The sequence below is a fragment of the Leptodactylus fuscus genome, chromosome 5, assembly GCF_031893055.1.
Source record: "Leptodactylus fuscus isolate aLepFus1 chromosome 5, aLepFus1.hap2, whole genome shotgun sequence".
Lineage (NCBI taxonomy): Eukaryota > Metazoa > Chordata > Amphibia > Anura > Leptodactylidae > Leptodactylus > Leptodactylus fuscus.
Window position 1 is genome coordinate 180329731 of NC_134269.1, and position 20058 is coordinate 180349788.

Here is a 20058-nt window from a genome sequence, read left to right on the forward strand (position 1 = left end):
TCGCCACTGGCTTTGCATATGTAACCCCGCCCACCAATGACACAACAAAGCCGGAAGACAGAAGAATTTACTGCAGCAAAGACTAGCGAGTATGCGACGTGGGACAACCCCTTTAAGGCTATTCCGACGTGTTAGTTAGAAAAAAAAGTGATTGAATGATAGGATCCCTTTAATCTCTGGGGTTTAGGCAGCATTACTAATTGGGGTCATTATACACTGCAGGGGCAATATTCTACTAATATTAGGAGGGCATACAGGCACATTATTAATTTCAAGATGAACACAGGGGATATTCCTCTCCAGGGGATCTTTATGACTGGGTAGCAGCTGCATGGGGATTTAGTGTAGGGGAGGAAAATGTGAGTCTGTGGAGGAACTTAATGCCTGATTCACATCTGCGCATGGAAGGGGCGTAACTACCAGGGTAGCAGGGGTAGCGGCTGCCACAGGGCCCAGGACATTAGGGGCCTGGCGACAGCCACTACCGCTGCTTTTTTTTTTCCTAATAGGCCGTTACCGACTGGAGTTACTCCAGCCGGTAACGGGCCCTATTTACTTACCAGGGGATCTGCCACAGGGCCCAGGACAGGCAGGGGCCAGAATCAGTAAGTGACGCCATGGGCCCCACGAACACTATTATTATACTGGGGGGTCTTTTCAGACCCCCAAGTATAATGATCGGAGGCTCGGGAGAGGTAAGGGAACATAAAAATAGTGTTACTTACCTCTCTGGGCAGGCTTCGGGCCTAGTTGTGGGCCACTATGTGGAGTAATAGTATGTGCAGGGGCCACTATGGGGCATAATAGTGTGTGCAGGAGCCACTATGGGGCATAATAGTGTGTGCAGGGGCCACTGTGGGGCATAATAGTATGTGCAGGAGCCACTATGGGGCGTAATAGTGTGTGCAGGGGCCACTATGGGGCGTAATAGTGTGTTCAGGGGCCACTATTGGGCGCAATAGTGTGTGCAGGGGCCGCTATAGGGCGTAATAGTGTGCGCAGGGGCCGCTATTGGGCATAATAGTGTGTGCAGGGGCCGCTATTGGGCGTAATAGTGTGTGCAGGGGCTGCTATTGGGCGTAATAGTGTGTGCAGGGGCCGCTATTGGGCGTAATAGTGTGTGCAGAGGCCTGTATTGGGCATAATAGTGTGTGCAGAGGCCTCTATGGAGCATAATAGTGTGTGCAGAGGCCTCTATGGAGCATAATAGTGAGTGCAGGGGTCGCTATGGGGTGTAATAGTGTGTGCAGGGGCCACAACGGGGCATAATAGAGCGCGCAGGAAGAATGCGGGGGTCGGTCAAGGTCTTCAGCATCGGTCAGCGCACGGGGAGGGGGGGCCATGTCAAAAGTTCTCTATGGGCCCCGCCATTCCTAGTTACACCACTGGCACATGGGTTCTCGTTTGGGAAGTCCACTTGGGGATCCCCCGAACGGAAACCTATTCCACATAAAAAAGTTACCTTAGGGTTGGTTCACACTAGCGCTTGTATTCCGTCTGGAAGGAGTCCGCATGGACACCCCCTGGACGTATTACTATCACAATTGCAAGAGATGTGCTGGCAAAGCGCACGGACCCCATAGACTATAATGGCCTCTGTGTGCTTGCCGCGCACAGCCCGCATGAATCATACGTGCGTGGCAAGCACACGGAGATCATTATAGTCTATGGGGTCCGTGCACTTTGCCAGCACATCGCTTGCAATTGCGATTGTATTCCATCCGGGGGGTGTCCATGCAGACTCCTTCCAGACGGAATACAAGCGCTAGTGTGAACCAATCCTTATTAGGAAACCGGCGGACCCTATAGAATACAATGGGGTTCATGTGGTTTCCGAATGAAAAATGCAGAGAGAAGAGCGCTGCTTGCAGGACTTTACACTCTGCATTTTTCATGGCCCGAACGCAGATGTGAATCGGGCCTATGATGCAAACTTTGCAGAAACAGTCCTGGTAGTCCAGATGGAAGAGAGAGGAGATATGAAATATTAAAGGGATGTCACCTGTAGGTCACTACATGTTTCCTGCACCATATGCAGTCTGCAGAGCCCTGTAATGTCAGGCATCTACCACTATATGGTGGTAATATTACTATACCCACTCCGCTGTATTTGCCCCTCACCCCCTGTGCTGGACCCCTAGCTATGGCTGTGGACGGAATAATAGGCCACAAAGCTACCAGGATAGAAGATACTGGAACACGTCCATGTGCAAACAGCACAGCAGCTTCCACGCCATCAGAAAGGACGCATGCGCAGATCACACATGGCCTCGGCGACAATCCTTGCAGCAGTACACATCCCTGCGTGACTAATAATAACTCGCGCCGATTGGCCACGCCTCTGGGCTGTCACGCAAGCGTTACCTGAAAGGATTTCAGAAATGCTGTGAGATATGACGTCACATGATTGGCGTAGCTTATCCGCATGTCTTTCAGGAAGAGGGGCGGTACCCGAAAGCAGTGAGCGCAGTAAACCCAGCCTGAAAGTGAGGCTGACGTTCTACAGAGCGACAAGTATCTAAGCCAATCAGCGTTCGGATGCCTCTCATCACGACCAATCAGTGCACGCTATGCTTCCAAGGGCCGGTCCTGACGGAGCAGCAAGATAGTGTGGCAGAAGTTCATGGGGAGACGTTTTAGGGATTTTTTTCCTGAACTTCCAATGTGTTCTTATTGGGGCCGGTTGTAGTGAGCCCCGTACACTAATCCTCGGCGGACAATCACCAGACAGACGGAACTATGCAGAATGCTGAAGTCGGCTCGGGAATGCTCACCGGCGGCTACGAGCATGAGATTGACTCGGTGACTCCTCTCTCGCCCCTTGGCATAGAGGCTGAAGTTTTTCTACCGGGGAAGAAGGTGCATTTTATCGCCGACCTGCCGGCTGGAAGTGACACGCTTGACTTCAAGTTGGCGGCGGCTGCCGTGCTGTCCTCCGGTGCGGGCTCCGGCAGTGACGAGGACGAGGTGTCTGAAGTAAGTGCGGGCTGGTGCCCGAGCCTCGGGGGGATCGCCTATGGCCAGTGTCCTCGGTCGCTGCCGCTTCCTCTTGGCCTGTACATATCAGTCCTATTTTGGGAACTCCCATTCCTTGTGGCGAGGGTGGCTCTCGGTGCTGCTCTGGCCCCAGTATAGTTTCTCCTACTGGGACCTGGCTTGCTCCCAGTACTTAGGCCTAAGTTTTATTGCAGTACTGCTGCCTGTCTGGTTGCTCACTTGTCCTATCTCCATACTTGTTTCAGAGGTGTAACCCGAATGCTAACGAAACCTTTCACTGTCGCAACATTGTTGTACTGCACATTTCCTCCAAAAAGGGAAAGCGTCAGCAAGTAGAAGTCCTTGAGCCGACCTCCTTTATCACATATTAATGTATTCTGCTTATGTAAAGGCTCGTGTTTGTTTATTATGGCTTCTAATATTTTGATTTGTGTTTTTTTTTTTTTTCTTAAAGGGTTTGACCAGTAAGAGAGAGGGCCATATAGCTGCAAAGGCACTGAATGGGTTAAATGAGAGCTGCATTGCTGATCCCCTGCTGGTTCTAGGTTTCCTAGGTCTCCCCCCCTGGCTCTCTACTTCCTGTCCCTTTTCAATTTAAAGGAAATGACAATTCAGCCAATGATTGGCTGAGCAGTATTTTGTGCCTGTTAACAGGGACCAAGTAATAAAACAGGGACCAATCAGATAAATTAGTAACACTGCTTTTTCTTATTTTTCTTCAATCCTTTTGTTATAAAAACAAACAAAAAAGCTTTGCTCTTTGCTCAACCACTTTAAGTAGTTTTTTTTTCCCCATTTTCCAACTAATCGCCGTCACTAAAACTGCACACGTTGTCACCCAGCTTTATTTAACATCTTAGAGCCAATTCATATAGGGAAATGAGAGAGAGGTATGTCTGTCTGTTAAATGAGCAGAGTTGCTGTTCAGTGCTTTAGAAAAGTTTTGTGTAAATCATGACCACGGACCCATACATTTCATATAATGGGCAGAAATAGGACCTGTCTTGAGTTTTGCCTTCTGGCTCGTGGCCCGCCATCTTGTGCATGGAGCCATAAGAAAAGAATGGATCGATGTGCTGTCCATTAAAGGGGTTTTCCAGCCCTGAGCACATTTTCATGCTAATGATATATCCATAGGATAGGTCATCAGTGTCTGATCTTTGAGGGACAGCTGCTCTGGCTCCAGAAGCTGCTGCAGTGGATGGGGAGTGTATACTGCCTACTCCTATTCTACTGATGCTATGACTATACAATGGAGGCTGCTGTAACAGCTGATCTGTGTGGGGTCCAGTATAAACAATGCATAAGGGGTTGGAAAACCCTTATTAAAACATGGATAGCATACAAGCATGTGTATATAGTATTAAAGGGGTTGTCACAGATCTAAAGGCAGTTGATACTATTGACGTATTTACAGGATACATCATTAGCATCAGGTCGGTAAGGGTCCGACACCCAAACCTTAAACCGATAAGCTGATGTGGCTGCCAGTAGCCATATTATTATTTATATAGCACTATTAATTCCATGTTCACATACAGTACTCCAAATATACAAACAGATATGATACTAACAATGACCAAGTGGGATAGGTGGCCCTGCCTGCGAGGGCTTACAGTCTATGAGGAAAGGGGGTAGAGACAGAAGGTGAGGGGTGAGACTGTTCAGATGGTGGTGTGGTGGCAGTAGTGTTATTGGGGATTGTAGGCCTTCTTGAATAGGTGAGTCTTCAGGGCCTTCTTGAAGCCTGTAATTGTGGGGATCAGTCTTATGTGTCTTGGTAAGGAGTTCCAGAGTATGAGGGATGCACAGGAGAAATATTGGAGACTATTGTGTGAGGAGCGGATGAGAGTAGAGCGGAGTAGGAGGTCGTTGGAGGATCTGAGATGAGATTGCGTGTAGGCAGGTAGTGGGAGATTAGGTTGGAGATATATGGAGAGGACAGGTTGTGGATGGCTTTGTATGTTAACGTTAGTAGCTTGAACTCAATTCACTGGGCTATAGGTAGCCAGTGGAGGGATTGGCAGAAAGGAGCAGCCGATGAAGATCGGGGGGCAAGGTGAAATAAGCGAGCAGCGCAGTTTAAGGTGCACTGGAGGGGGGCGAGGGTTTTTGCTGGGAGTCCATGGAGAAGAGTTGCAGTAATCTAAGTGGGAGATTATGAGGTTATGGATGAGCGTCTTAGTCGTTTCAGGGGTGAGGAAGGAGCAGATTCGATGGATGTTCTTGAGTTGGAAGCGGCAGGAAGTGTTGAGGGTTTGAAGGATAGGTTGGGGTCTAAGGTTATCCCGAAGCATCAGGCCTGTGGGGCAGGGGTGAGTGCGGTTCCATTAACTTTGAAAAAGTGGGTCAGGTAGAGGAGCCGTATGGGGTGGGGCGAAGATGATGAACTCCGTTTTCTCCATGTTGAGTTTGAGAGAAGAAGGAGGCTACAGCCGTTAATCAATCTGGAACTCTGGCCAGAGAGGTAATGTCTGGTCCAGAGATGTATATTTGGATGTCATTGGCATAGCAATGGTATTGAAAACCATGAGATTCTATGAGTTGGCCGAGGGTGTAGATGGAGAACAGGAGGGGTCCTAGTACGGAGCCTTAGGGGACACCTACGGAGAGAGGGCGAGGTGAGGAGGTGGGATGCGAGTGGGAGACGCTGAATGTGTGGTCAGTGAGTTATGTGGAGATCCAGGAATCGGCCAGGTCTGAGATACCAAGCGATGAGAGAATTTCTAGTAAGAGCAAGTGGTCGACTGTGTCAAAGGCAGAGGAGAGGTCGAGGAGGAGGACAGAGTAATGGCGCTTGGCTTTGGCAGTTAGAAGGTCGTTGGTGACTTTTGTTAGGGCAGTTTCTGTGGAGTGCCGGGGTCTGAAGCCTGACTGAAGTCTGTCAAAGAGTAGGTTGGATGAGAGATAGGAGGAGAGTTCGGAGTGGACGTGTTGCTCAAGCAGTTTTGAGGCGTACGGGAGCAGTGAGATGGGACGATAGTTGGCTGGAGAGGATGGGTCGAGGGATGGTTTCTTAAGTATAGGAGTGGCATGTTTAAAAGTGGACGGGAAGGATCCATTGGTTTGAGATATGTTGAAGAGATGAGTTAGGGCTGGAGTAATGACTTAGGTGAGTTTGGGGATGAGATGTGACTGGATCGGGTCAAGCGCGCAGTAGGTGAGATGGGATTTAGAGATTAGGGAGTTTTTCGTCAGTGATGGTGGAGAAGCAGGTTAAGGATGAGGAGCGCCGAGCAGTTGGGTAGAGGGGTGTTGTGCCTTCCAATAAAGTGTACGCAATTTTCTACGTGGGTCCGACTTCCTTGACCAGAGTGCGCTCCCCTGATTTTCTGGTATATACCCATTGCATTTCCCGTCCACGTGGAGGTCTCTGTGTCCTCAGTGGGGTATGCAGCCTCCTCCACCTGTACCATTGCTATATGCTTCTGATGTGGTTGTGACGTATCACAACCCCTCCAGGTGAGAGGCCAATTGGTCTTTGTTTATTTTAATTAATCTTTGATCCTAAAGACACAACTGATCTACACTATTTCGGGTTGCTCAGCGTTTTCTCTTTTTCTCTCTGGGGGTTTAGGGTGAGACTGTCTCTGATGGTGTCCATTTTACTTTTGAAATAAGAGGCAAAGTCGCCAGCTGAGATAAGTGACGTCGGAGGGGGCACAGGAGGATGGAGAAGGGAGTTGACTGTAGTGAATAGCTGTTTGGGGTTGCGGGATAGGGCAGATATGAGTGTGGTGAAATAGACCTGCCTAGCAGAGGTGAGTGCGTTCTTCAATACGAAAACTGCCTCTTTGTAACTGAATATGCAAATCTGTCTTCCATGATGTAAATAGGAAGACGGTCCTTATTACATCATGGAAGACAGTTTTGCATATTCTTCCCATGAGCCCTCACAGTGGAGTGCATATGGCTTAATAAGACTCCACACACCTACATGGTGGTCTCTCCCTAAGGAGTGACGATATTCCCTTAACCCTCTTTGTAACTGTGGAAGTCCTCCTGGGAGTGGCTTTTCTTCCGGAGGCGTTCTGCTATCAGCGAGGCACGTCAGTTTATTATTTATTATTATTAATTCATTTATAAAACACCATTAATTCCATGGTGCTTTACATTTGAGGGTTTACATACAGTACACAAAATATATAAACAAATATAATACTAACAATGACCGACTAGCACAGTCTATGAGGGGAGAGGGATAGAGACAGAAGGTGAGTCTTCAGGGCCTTCTTGAAGCCTGTGATTGTGGGGGTCAATCTTATGTGTCTTGGTAAGGCGTTCCAGAGTATGGGGGATACACGGGAGAAATCTTGGATACGGCTGTGTGAAGAGCAGAGTAGGAGGTCTTTGGAGGATCTGAGGTTACGTGTGGGCAGGTAGCGGGAGTTTAGGTCAGAGATATATGGAGGGGACAGGTTGTGGATCGCTTTGAATGTTAGCGTTAATAACTTGAACTCAATTTGCTGGGCAACGGGTAACCAGTGAAGGATTTGGCAAAGGGGAGCAGCCGATGAAGAACGGGGGGCGAGGCGTATTAAGCGAGCAACACAGCTTAAGATGGCCTGAGGGGGGGCGAGAGTATTTGCTGGGAGGCCATGGAGAAGGGTGTTACAGTAATCTAAGCGGGAGATTATGAGGGCATGGACTAGCAGTTCTGCAGCCATATACTAAGCATATGCTCCTTTTCAAGGCAATAGATGCAGGACTTCAGTTCCAGGTACCATTGCTACACTGTACAGAGCTCCTTACACTGCGGCAGGCCTGCTTCTGGAAATTTACTTGGTATATGGCTTCCAGTGGCTGCATCAGTAGGTCATAAGTATCAACAGATCCTGGACAACCCCTTAAAATTTTCACTATTCTGAGTGCTTAAAATGTGGGCAATTTCTCTACAGCACTGTAGAATATATTGTCGTAATTATTTGTACTGGCTATAATGCCATTTACAGTTAAATAACCAGTTGTCATTCCTAAGTTATATTTGTAAGTTTCTGAGAAAAATAATGACAACTAGATGTTACCATTCCTACCATTGTTTCTCTGGATCAGCGCAGTGCAGTCAGTAGGCCAAACCAGATTGACTAATTTTTTTCCCACAGTCTGACTATATTGGGATCCATTGGGTGTCTATCACGTTTTTATACTGGAATCAGCCATGGTGCTGACGCAGATATGAACCTGGCCTGACTCTACAGCTTTGCTCTTGACAGTCCAATGCTCCCTGCTAGGGCTGGGCAATTAATTGAAAAATGACTAAAATCAAAAGTGAGCTTAAAGGGGTATTCCCACGTCGCATACTCACCAGTCTTCACTGCTGTAAAATCGTCTTTCTTCCTGGTTTCTTGTGTTATTTGGTGGGTGGAGTTTCGTGCAACCTGCTGTTTAGCTCCGCCCCGAATTACAATGTAGCTCCGCCCACCGCATAGCGTGATCCTATGGGGCGGCTGAAGGGCCTGTGATGTCATCAAAGGTCCTCAAACAACACTATATGCACAATATTAGACTATGAAGTACAGGCAGGAGCAACTCCATTCTGTGTTACATACAGAGACTGCCTGTCTCTGCCATAATGAACACAATTGAATTAGCTAGCCTGATAACTGGGAGAACAGAAGACGAGTTCAGAAATGAAAGCAGCTCCTCTCCCCTATCTGATAGCAGGAAGCTAGGTCACATGGTGTAGACACAGGAATATCTAGAAACACAGGCTCGCTCCCATGCACTTAGCCCCTCCTCCCTCCCCCCTGAGAGCAGCAGATACATCACTTGACTTTTGAGCAGTTAAGTCAAGGGCTGTGTTAAAAATGAATTGAATAAAGTAAGATAGTGGACAAACAAAGCAGTTTTGCTGAAGCAGTGTATTTAGGAAAAGTCTTACATCCACATTAACAAGCAGTATAGATAGGATCCTTGTGATGGGACAACCCCTTTAATTAATTAATGTGAAGATGCTGCATAGTTATTACGAGGATTACAGTCATTTATTAATGTCTTTAAAGTGGCTCTATTATTGGGGATATTCATCTTAAACTAAGGACTCATCAGAATATTCTATAGAAAGGCTATTGTACTCTTACCTTTGGTTCAGTCCTCAACAACGCTACTGGTTTTGAAATAAATCGCTTTTTCAGTCTATGCAAATAAGGCTTAGGGCTCGTTCACACCTGCGCCCAGGTCTCCGTTCTGCAGGTTTCCGTTTCCTGCATAAAACAGAGCAGGAGACGGAAACCTGCAGGAGTCTTTCTCACCCATTCATTTGAATGGGTGAGAAAGCTGTCCGGCCGTGAGCGGTGGTGAGCGTTTTATGCTCTCCACCGCGTATCCGGACATGCAGTACTCTGTGTCCGGATTTTTAAAAAACGGTTTCGCGGCGGAGGGCATAAAACTGTCACCGCCGCTCACGGCCGGACCAGGTCTGTGCTTTCCGTCTTCTGGCATGCAGAAGATGGAAACCACAGAACGGAGACCCTGAACGTAGGTGTGAACCTAGCGTTAGAAAGCACAGGGGGCATTCCCCTGGTGCTCCGAGCACAGCTTCGTCATGACTTGAATGCCGCCTCCTGTGCTGTTGCATCATGCACCCTGCTATTTCCTGGTCCTTCTAGCTTGTGTAGGAATTGAATAAAGATGGCTGCCAGCGCATGCTTGGCAGCCATCTTTATACTATTCCTATATGACTGTAGTGCGCTTGTGTACAACGCATCCGTAGGATATCTATCTCACTGAAGATAGCGTATCTGCTCAAACAGTGAAGAGGAGGACAAGGACATTGGAAAAAGTGTGATGCGACGGCCCAGGAGGCAGCATTCAAGACATGACGAAGCTGTGCTCGGAGCACTGGGGGAACGCCCCATGCTTTGAGCCTCATTTGCATAGATTAAAAAAAGCTTTATTTAAAAAAAAAAAAAAAAAGTGACGTTGAGGACTGAACCAAGGGTAGGAGTAGATTAGCCTTTCTAAAGGCAATTACTACGAGTCCTTAGTTTAAAATGCATATTCTCAATGATAGAGCGCCTTTTAATGTCTGTTATTGTTATCCGTCATAGGATGACAGTAATGGATACACAGAGCTCTCTGCTTCTGTGCTCATTCCCCTGGACTCCAATGTAAATAACATGACGGACGTTGCCTTCCTTTCTTCCTGCATGCAGGACTTTTTCTTCCTTCAGAAAAGTGGGGGGGGGGGGGGAAACTGAAGAAATTATCATTTTTCTGTTGGCGTGAATACAGACTCTCCCATCTGTATCTGTCAGTTAATGCCTGTTGATTTCATTTTGCGACGGATCAGAGCAATGGACATTGAATAATGCTGGTGTGAGCCTCCCTGAGTTGAATTGCAACGCTAGTGTGAAACATCTGTATTCCTTACCAGAGGATTTACTTAGGATTTTTTATGTTGTTGTTCTCTGTAAATATAATAAAAGGAAAGCTGACGGACGGGGCCTTCTATTTTTATTTTGTCACAGTGGTCTGTGATGATGGATGCAAATAATAAATGGTCTGTTAATATCTTACTATTTTAATATCTGTTCTAATCCTCTGATGTATCAGAAAAATGGGCGTTAGAAATTGATGTGAAACTAGCATGAAATGGACATACAGGCTCTCTGATAAATGTAGGGTTGTTCAGGGTCCAAAGGTTTAGACTTTGATCTGTGACAAGATGGTGATTCTCCATTATGTGTATGGAGCGGTAGTGGATATGCATTACCAGCTCTTATTTTACTTCTATGGGATTGACGGACTGCTGTATTCAGCTATCTTGGTCAATTCACACAGCAGACTAGGAAAGCCTCTGTTCTTGTGCGGACCCCCAGCACGCATATGTTTATCACCATAACTCTGGATATGTGACCCGTGTTGTTCATGAGCCAGTCCCTTAACAATATTTGACAAATAATGAAGACTGCAGAAAAAGTATATGTACAATACTGTCAGCGTGTGCCAGGTCTGTGGTTAAACGGCACATGGATATCATCTGTGTGCTACCTTTCCCTTCACAGATCCATTATTATCCTTCAGTGAGCCCGGGCCACAAAACAGATTGGTATAGGGCCTGTCCTGAGCTTTGCTCTGGGTACATGAGTGAGTGTATGGGGCCATTACAATATAATGGGTCAGTGTGCTAGCCAGGAAAACCTTAAAGGGATATTCCAGCCCTAAACTATATAATCTATTGCAGCAGTTTGTGTGCTGAAAGCTTCTAGCGGTTGGAGAGTGTGCGGTGCTGCTTCTATTCAAGTAGTAGGAACACTGCATAGCGGGAAATGGCCCCACTACTAGGTCATTAGTATGAAAAATAGGAAAATCCCTTTTAAAACCCATTTACAGTTGCCGAATCTGGCCAGGACATCAGTTTGTGCTAGTTTGCATTGGTCTATTTACACAGGCTGATGCAAGGTGAATGGGAGAGGAACGAGCTGCTGTGACCCTTTCGTCCTCTTTAGATGCAACGATTATTGATGTTTTGTCTAGAACTAACTAGTGACTTAATGTCGATAGTTGCAGAAAATTCCGGCATGTTAAATTTTAATCGCAATGTGACTTGTGTGCAATTTTTATTTTTTTTTTCAGTAAACTTTGGCTCAGGTGTGATTTTTTTTTTTTTTTTTTTTTTTTTTTTTTTTTTTGAGCGCTGCCTACCTCTGATTTGGAGCTCAGAATCGCGCTCCTTTCTTGTTCTTGGCTGACATTGCCTTTCTGACAGTACAGGATCTAAGTGACATCGTGCACCAAAACTAACTGCACTGATTGTTCAGGAATGGTGAGAGCTAGTGAGAAAATTCCAACAGTACCAGAAACTGTAGTGGTGGGTATTAACAGATGCCAAGAACTGGATTTGGTGGAGGTGGTGAATTGTCCTCATTAAATCAAAGAATGAATTTCAAAGAAATGAGGCTAGCATTATTTATATTACATATATTTTTAGATTTCCTTTCCACCAATATACTTTATTTACTTATGTATCGCCACCATATTCCACAGTAATTGACAGATCTTGTCCTCATTCACTGTCCCCAATCTGAACATCTGATCTGTCAATAGGTCTTTGGAGTGTGGGAGGTAATGCTCGCAAACATGGGGAGGCCATACAAACTGGGACCCAGAACCCGAGGGTTACAAGTCTATAGTGCTAACTACTCAGCCTTCTTGCATTGTGTAGAGAGGATTCAATCTATAACTTGAATTAGTCTCCACAGCAACTAATGGTGCTCATGTATGGACTGATCTGTGCAAGTAAGGAGGGCGGGGACAGGGGGTGTTGTGAGTGCCCGCATTGATCCAGACTGTGGCTCTGGCTACCCACTTTTAACATTGTCCTGGCAGTATGAAGTATCTCGAAAAACATGCAGTCATGTTCCTGTACTGCTTCATCATAATATTCAGACTGTATGTAACAAAGAAAGTAGAAGGGGCAGATGAAAGGGACGTAAAACATGTGTAGACATTTGTACCTGCACATGAAAGGCTGCAGGATCACTGCCTTAAAATGAAATGGGCACCTTTTTGTTTTCTGATAAAGACATGGAATGATATAGTCGTAGGATTACCGTATATACTCGAGTATATACGGTACTTCATTTCTTGCAAAATGCCAAAGGTGTTTTTTTTTTCTCTTCATGATCCGGGTAATACAATTATTTGAAATCTAACTTAAAGGGAGTGTCAGCAGTAAATTGGTTATAAATCTAATTGTAGTACCTTGCTACAGTTTCCAGACTGGCATAGAGGGACACGGTTACAACGCATCGCAATTTTTCCTGCATCACTTTTCACAGAAAGTCAACAGAGGTTTCCTCAGAGTACTTTCAGCTTCCATTTTACCTATAGAGATACCACCTGTGTTTCTGTAGGTATAATTGTCATGCCGCGATTTCCAAAACCACAAAGGTTTGGAAAATCGCAGTCTGTCTGCTGCACGTATTTTATCATAGTGTTTCCATTTTCCCCAACCTCTATGCAGGGACTGTAAAAACGCTGCGTGGGGCTCTGGCCTTAAGCTGATCGTAAACATCGGAGATTTGTCTAATCTTAGGCCTGGTTCACATCTGCGTTTGGTATTCTGTTCGGGAAGTCTGCTTGGGGAACCCCCAAACGGAATACTGATGCATTAAAAAGCGGCCTCATAGACTATAATTGGATCCGTGTGTTTTCTGCAAGAAAAATGCAAGCAGCACTTTTCTCTCTGCATGATGCATACAGACCCTATTATAGTCTATGGTGTCATTGCTCACTGCTTTTTAATTAATTGAGGCTACCCTTGCTTAAGCCCCAAAATGCCTGATCCTTATATTTTCAAGTGCTTACTCGTCTCTCCTCATAGAGGACACATGCATACAGAGGTGGGCAGGGTAGTAAGATGAAAGGCAGTCTTGCTTTATCTCCAGGAACTGACTTCTCACTTGTGATTGTACCAGTAATAATCTATAGGGCTCTGCTGTGATCGCCCACAAGGTCATGGAATGTTTTTATTGACATAGTAAGTAAGGGGATGTTCATATTACAAAACTTAAAGGTGACTGTTTTTACTGTTTCTTCTGGATCTCTCAGCAACGTTTGACACTGCAGACCACCAACTCCTCCTCACTATGTTCTGCTCTATAGGCTCGCTCTCTTTGTTGTCTTACTGTCTTTGTGACTGCTCGTTTAGTGTATCATTTGACGGTGCTATTTATTCTCCGCTTCCCCTTGCTGTTGGAGTTACTCAGGGGTTGATCCTAGGCTCCCTCCCCCAGCCTTATTGCAGAAACTATCAGCATATCTGGCTTTCAGTACTCTCTTTATGCAGCTATATACCTCATCCAGGGGCGTAACTATTGGGGTTCCAGGGTAGTGGCTGCCTCAGGGCCCGGGACATTAGAAGGCCCGGCAACAGCCGCTACTGCTGCGTTTTTTTTTTGTTTTGTTTTTTTTCCTTAATAGGCCATTACCGGCTGGAGTTACTCCAGTTGGTAATGGGCCTTATTTACTTACCGATCCTGACAGGTGCTGGGATCAGTAAGTGATGTGGAGGGCCTCCCAAGCACTATTATTATACCTCCGAGTATCACCCCTGCAGTACTACATGACATCAGTGACTCTCTCTCTGTGCTGTCTCTGACATCATGTTTTCTCTTTGTGAAACAGAATCTTTCAAAAACTGCGCTACTTGTGTTTCCTCCATCTACTAACCGACCTAATCCTGATATCTCCATTTCGGTCTGTGGTCTTACTATGACACTGAGGCAGCCTACTCCATGTCTCGGGGTTGTATATGACTCTCTCATCTTCACACTACATATTCAGACACTTGCATACTCTTGTCTCTTGTACCTCAAAATCATCTTTAAAATTCAGTCTTCCCTCACTGTGGAAACCTCAAAAAGCCTCATTGTCGCTCTGATTCTCTCATCTCTTCTAATGGGACTTCCTCTTACTAAACTCTTCCATCTACAATCTGTCCTCAATGCAGCTGTCAGACTGATCTTTCTGTCAAACCGATACACAGACACATCTACCTTGTATCAGTCACTTAACTAGTTGCTCAACCATCGCAGAATACAATCTAATATTATCACAATTACCCACAAATCCATCCATAGCGTTCAGCGCTCTTCCTTCATCACGGTCTACCAACTTACCCGTCCTCTCTGCACTGCCAATGACCTTAGACTTGTATCCTCTGATGTTGGAACATCCCACTCCCGTCTCCAAGACTTTTGCCTCCGTAATTTTTGTTTGCTTTTGCAATGGAAGTTCTGCATGCACATTAAAGGGGTTGTCTAGATTAAGACCAATTCTAAAAGACAAATGTTATTCTTTTGATCATGAAAAGTTGTACAATTTTCCAATATACTTTCTGTACCGATTCCTCAAGGTTTTCTAGATCTCTGCTGACTTCCAGTGGATAAAAATCAGTCCATGGTCTTGTAACAAGCTGTACAGGGCACAAGACCGATGTCTGATTACTGTAACGAGCTGTGCAGCTGTGTGTTCATCACATGACCATGGAGTGTACGTCACATGACTGATTTTTATCCACTGGGGGAACAGTGGTTCCAATACTTATTACTCTTTAAAAGCCAATGGATAAGTTTATTGGAGAACTGTACAATTGGAGAGAGGCTCTACTAGCCTGTTAGAGCTACCTCTATCCTGGATACGAAAAGAAATATGGTTGAGCATGATGGCATGTTATCCTGTGATGCCCATAGATGTTGCATCTGAGCCCGTATCCTGCATGCTCATTCTTTGGCAGCTTAATAAATAAAAGAAATACCAAATATGATGACCCTGCAGGTCAAGCTAGTATTGCAGTCTGGTAGAGAAATTCCTGGCTGACCCGTGCTGTGTGTGTGGTGAGCATTATCCTACTGAAAATTCCATTTGGAAGCTCTGATGAGATAAAACCTAAGTGGCTGCAGGATGTCCTTCACATATCGCTGAACTATTAGTTTCCCTTCTACCATTACTAGAGGTGATTGACTTTCGGATGTCATCAATGAGTTGCCCGATACTGGCTTGTCTCAGTGAGAGGTCCTGGATTAGGATCACAAATGGTTACTGTCTCCTTAAAGAGGACCTTTCATGTCCTTGGGCACATGTTGTTTTATTTATCACTTTATTTATTGAACAATCTATTATCTGGTTGTTTAGGGTTTCATTCATGGTATCCTATCTTTTTTCTTTTTTTTTTTTTCTTCTGCTAATATCCCCTTTGAGGTTCCAGCACATTTTAAGTCTTTCCCTGAGGTTGGGAGCTGGTACAATAAAGAGCAGTCTGCCCCTACTACTACTGCTACTGCCACCGCCACCACCTGGTTTATTTACATGTAAAGATGCATGGACACTGGACTGCAAATACAGGGTATGATGCAGCTAAAAAGATTGACACAGGAAAAGTCAGATCTACGCATTAAATAAAAAGTTGACTAATTTCCTGTCAGTAATAAATTTCTGTGCAGTGTGGAATCCTCCCTCTTCCATTCACTATATAAGAAAAGTCCAGCTCCTCTCTCCTTCTCTCACTGTGAACTCATCTTACTTCTGATGGAATCTATAGTCGGACCTTCTCTAGTAATAGGGAGTGAACGGCAAGTAAGCTAGAAGGGAATTCCCTAGTGGCAGGAACTTTAGAGATATATATTTTATATATATATATATATATATATATATATATATATATATATATATATATATATATATATATTACAATATTTATTTTTTTAGACAGAAACCTTTGCAAACCTGGTGGAGGATAAAATTGTCATGTGTATATTGTTCTTGTCCATGTTTGACCCCAGCACTGTTAGATGACAGTGCTGGTCATTGAGCTGCCCATTAGATGTCCTTTTGATTCTCGGTATTGAAGTATTTCGGCATGACATGGGGTCATTTGGTGTAGATTATGCAAATTAGATTGAAGTACTGGGACTGACTTGGTTTATAACAGCTTATTGTACTATGTCTGAGTATCTGACCTCCACCAATCTGATACAAAGACCTGAAGGATGTTTGAAGAGGCCACACCATTTGAAGAACTGCAGCCTCTTTACTGCTTACCAAGCACAGCATTGTACATTGTATAATGGTTGTGGTTGTCATTGCAGCTTAACCTCTTTCTGAATGGGTTGTGCTGCAAATGGACCATGTGACCAATGAATGCAGCATCACATCAATGGAAGTAGGCTCTCCTTAAAGAGGTATTCCCACCTCACATACTCAGCAGTCTTTACTGCTGTAAAATCTTCTTTCTTCCTGGTTTCTTGCATCATTTGGTGGGTGGGGTTTCACATGCAACATGCCTTTTAGCTCCGCCCCCAAATTCACATGTAGCTCCGCCCACCCATATTGGACTATGAAGTACAGGCAGCAGCAACTCCATTCTGTGTTACATACAGAGACTGCCTGTCTCTGCCATAATGAACACAATTGAATTAGCTAACCTGATAACTGGGAGAACAGAAGAAATGAAAGCAGCTCCTCTCCTCTATCTGATAGCAGGGAGCTAGGTAACGTGGTGCAGACACAGGAATAGCTAGATACACAGGCTCGCTCCCTGCACTTAGCCCCTCCTCCCTCCCCCCTGAGAGCAGCAGATACATCACTGGACTCATGAGCAGCTAAGTCAGGGCTGTGGCCACAAAGAATTGAATAAAGTAAGATAGTGGACAAACAAAGCAGTTTTGCTGAAGCAGTGTATTTAGGAAAAGTCTTACATCCACATTAACAAGCAGTATAGATAGGATCCTTGTGATGGGACAACCCCTTTAATGCTGCTGCTGGTTTTTGGCAGCTGATTGATGAGGGTACATAGTAGTAGCATACGATGTAGTAGCACAACCGATAACTCGCATACCATACCACAGGAAAAACTTGTAGGTAAGAGAAGGGAACATCTATGCCCATAAGAGAGTCCACGGCTCTGTGTGCCTTCTTACGGGGGCCTACATTGTATATTAGAAGTCCTTGTTGGCTTTTGTGGTTGATGCGGTGCTTAATGGCAATGTCTTTCACGTTTGTTATTGAACACAATGGGGTATATAACTTCTTTAGGGGTCTTGTACTTCTTCCCTATATAAGATTTGCTTTTGCATACATCTTATCAGCATATTAACAGGCATCTGCTCCAATGTATTTTGTACATGTATATGTGTTCATATATGGATTGACTCATAGCTATATGGAGAGCATACCGGTATTTGTATTTTGTCCATGTCTTTGTCCTTGGCGTTTTATCTACCTTGTATGTGTCCCTTTTTGTATTACTAATAAATGTTGTTACTTTTTATACCTGGTTTGCTTACGTTGAGTGCTTCTACCTATTCTTTTTGTCTGTTTTTGGTTTTTGAAGCACACCTTGATAATGGAGCCTTTACCCTTATGGGATGTCAGTTGTCTTTGAGGTTTTTTCCTAGTTCCAATTTGTACCATGTTGTTGTTGCTTTATGCTTTCTTAGATGGTAACGTATCTGAGAACTGAACACATTGCTGGTGATGTAGACACATGGCCTACACTACAGTGTACTAGTATGAAGAAACAACTACGCTGCCTCACGGGTGACATTACTTTTAAACAGAGGTGGGACAATCCAAAGTCAAGGTTACAAGATTGTTGTGCTACTATAAGCTCTGCACTCTTCTGTTCATGTTACCTTGGTTCAGATCAAAGGTCAGAGTCGAGACTGAAATGCAGTCTGGTTAGAAAACCTCTATTATGATGCTGACACAATCATTGGTCAGAAAGAATACACACCCAACTGGTATGGCTGTGTTCACATTGGTTGTGCTTGGTCCATTGTTTTGATCTGTGCTAGGAAAGTTGACAGACCTTTTGTTGTCACAAATTCAGTTCACCGTTTTATATTGGACTTATATATTTTTACAGTATTCTGGCCACTCTTTTGGCCTGTCTAGCTAATCCAGCTGCTAGTATATGGCATCTGTGAGTACGGATGCAATAAAGACCATACGAATTATTGGAATACAAACCATGTGTAGCCTATAACTACCAGCGTGTCGTCATGCACGGTGGTTTAATGTCTCAAACCTTTCTATGCTCAGTCTGTCCACCGCACGATTCATTATAAAAGCGTTTATCGCTACTTGCATAGAGTCTGTGCCGCCCCTTGCAGATGTAAATTTCACCACAACTCAGTACACCTCACTTCACACATCACGTGGTACAATTTCAGAACATGCACAGTAAGTATTAAAGTTAGGTTTAGTATAGGCATATTTAGGACACATGGCATTGGTCGGTGGTTTAGCATCCTAAAGCAAATTGAGTGCCGGCCCATTTATTAGTACCGTATATACTCGAGTATAAGCCGACTTTTTCAGCATATTTTTCATGCTGAAAAAGCTCTCCTCGGCTTATACATGAGTCAGGGTCCACGGAGCACAGAAAACTGGAAGGGGGAGGTCCTTTAGTGCTACTGCTCTGCGATTGGCTTGTCATGAGGTCACGTGACTGTGATGTCATCAAAGGTCCTGTAGCCACTGATATGTAACATCTGCAGATAAGGTTGAGTCTAAATCCTAGTAGCTTCGCCCAAACCAGTCCGATCACATGGTCATGACATCATCAGAGGTCCTTTAGCCCACTAGGATTTAGCATCTACCCTGCAGATGAGTGGCCAGGATTCATTGTGTCTTATGGAAGATGTCTGTTGTATGGAGGAGAGGAAGCTCCAGTAATGTGACACACAGGGACCTTCCTTTAGTTACTCTGCCTAGTAATGTCAGGCATTTGGGGGTTGTTAATTTAGTTTCAGTAACTCCATGTGCCTCACATTACTAACAGTTAACCCCATCATGTCCCTCATATTAACTCCTGTGTGCCCCAAATAAGGGTTACTAATATGTGAGACACATGAGGGTACTAATGAAGGTCCTTAATTAGGAAGATACCTAATTATTACCTCCATATGTCCCACATATCAGTAATTCTTATGTGAGGCACACAGGGGGTTAATGTGAGGGACATGATGGGGTTAACTGCTATTGCTATGATCCCCATGGAGTTACTAAGCTGTAATGCACATGACCAGACTTTTTGTCTGCAATGGTGGATCCCCCCCCCCTCGACTTATACTCAAGTCAATAAGTTTTCCCAGTTTCTGTGGTAAAATTAGGGGGGTCGGCTTATATTCAGGTCGGCTTATACTCGAGTATATACGGTATTCATTTTTCACTATGTATCGGCAACGGCTACACAAATAGTAGTAGCATAATACAATAGATGAGATTAACACAAATCGCATCCATGTTCTGTGGCCAAAGCTGTAGCCCAGACAGTCACTAGGTCAGGGTATATTCGCACAGAGTTTTTTCCTCTAGCGGACTTTTTCAGCTAGTGGGGTAAAAGAAAAAAAAAATGCAACATGACCTATCTTCAGGTGGATTCTGCCTTGAAAGTCCCAATGAAGTCAATGGGATGTGGAAAAAACGTGACACGGGTTTTTTTGGTGCAGCTAGCTAGCGTTTTTTAAAGATAAGTTTCCATATCCATACTCTGAGCTGGAGAAAAAAAAAAGTGAGAATTCCTGAGGCAGATTTTTCCAGCCTGCAAAAAAC

The 20058-nt window shown here is 44.7% G+C and overlaps 1 protein-coding gene across 3 annotated transcripts in view; it reads left to right on the top strand.

Annotated features, from left to right (window-relative positions):
• Positions 1–2587: 2587 nt before the first annotated feature.
• Positions 2588–20058, top strand: part of ANKHD1 (ankyrin repeat and KH domain containing 1) — a 62934-nt gene continuing 45463 nt past the window's right edge. For all 3 annotated transcript variants that reach the window (XM_075274791.1, XM_075274792.1, XM_075274793.1), the window contains exon 1: positions 2588–2976. In XM_075274791.1, the coding sequence (XP_075130892.1) occupies positions 2740–2976 (237 nt within the window). In that variant the 5' untranslated portion in view covers positions 2588–2739. The remainder of the gene's footprint in view (positions 2977–20058) is intronic.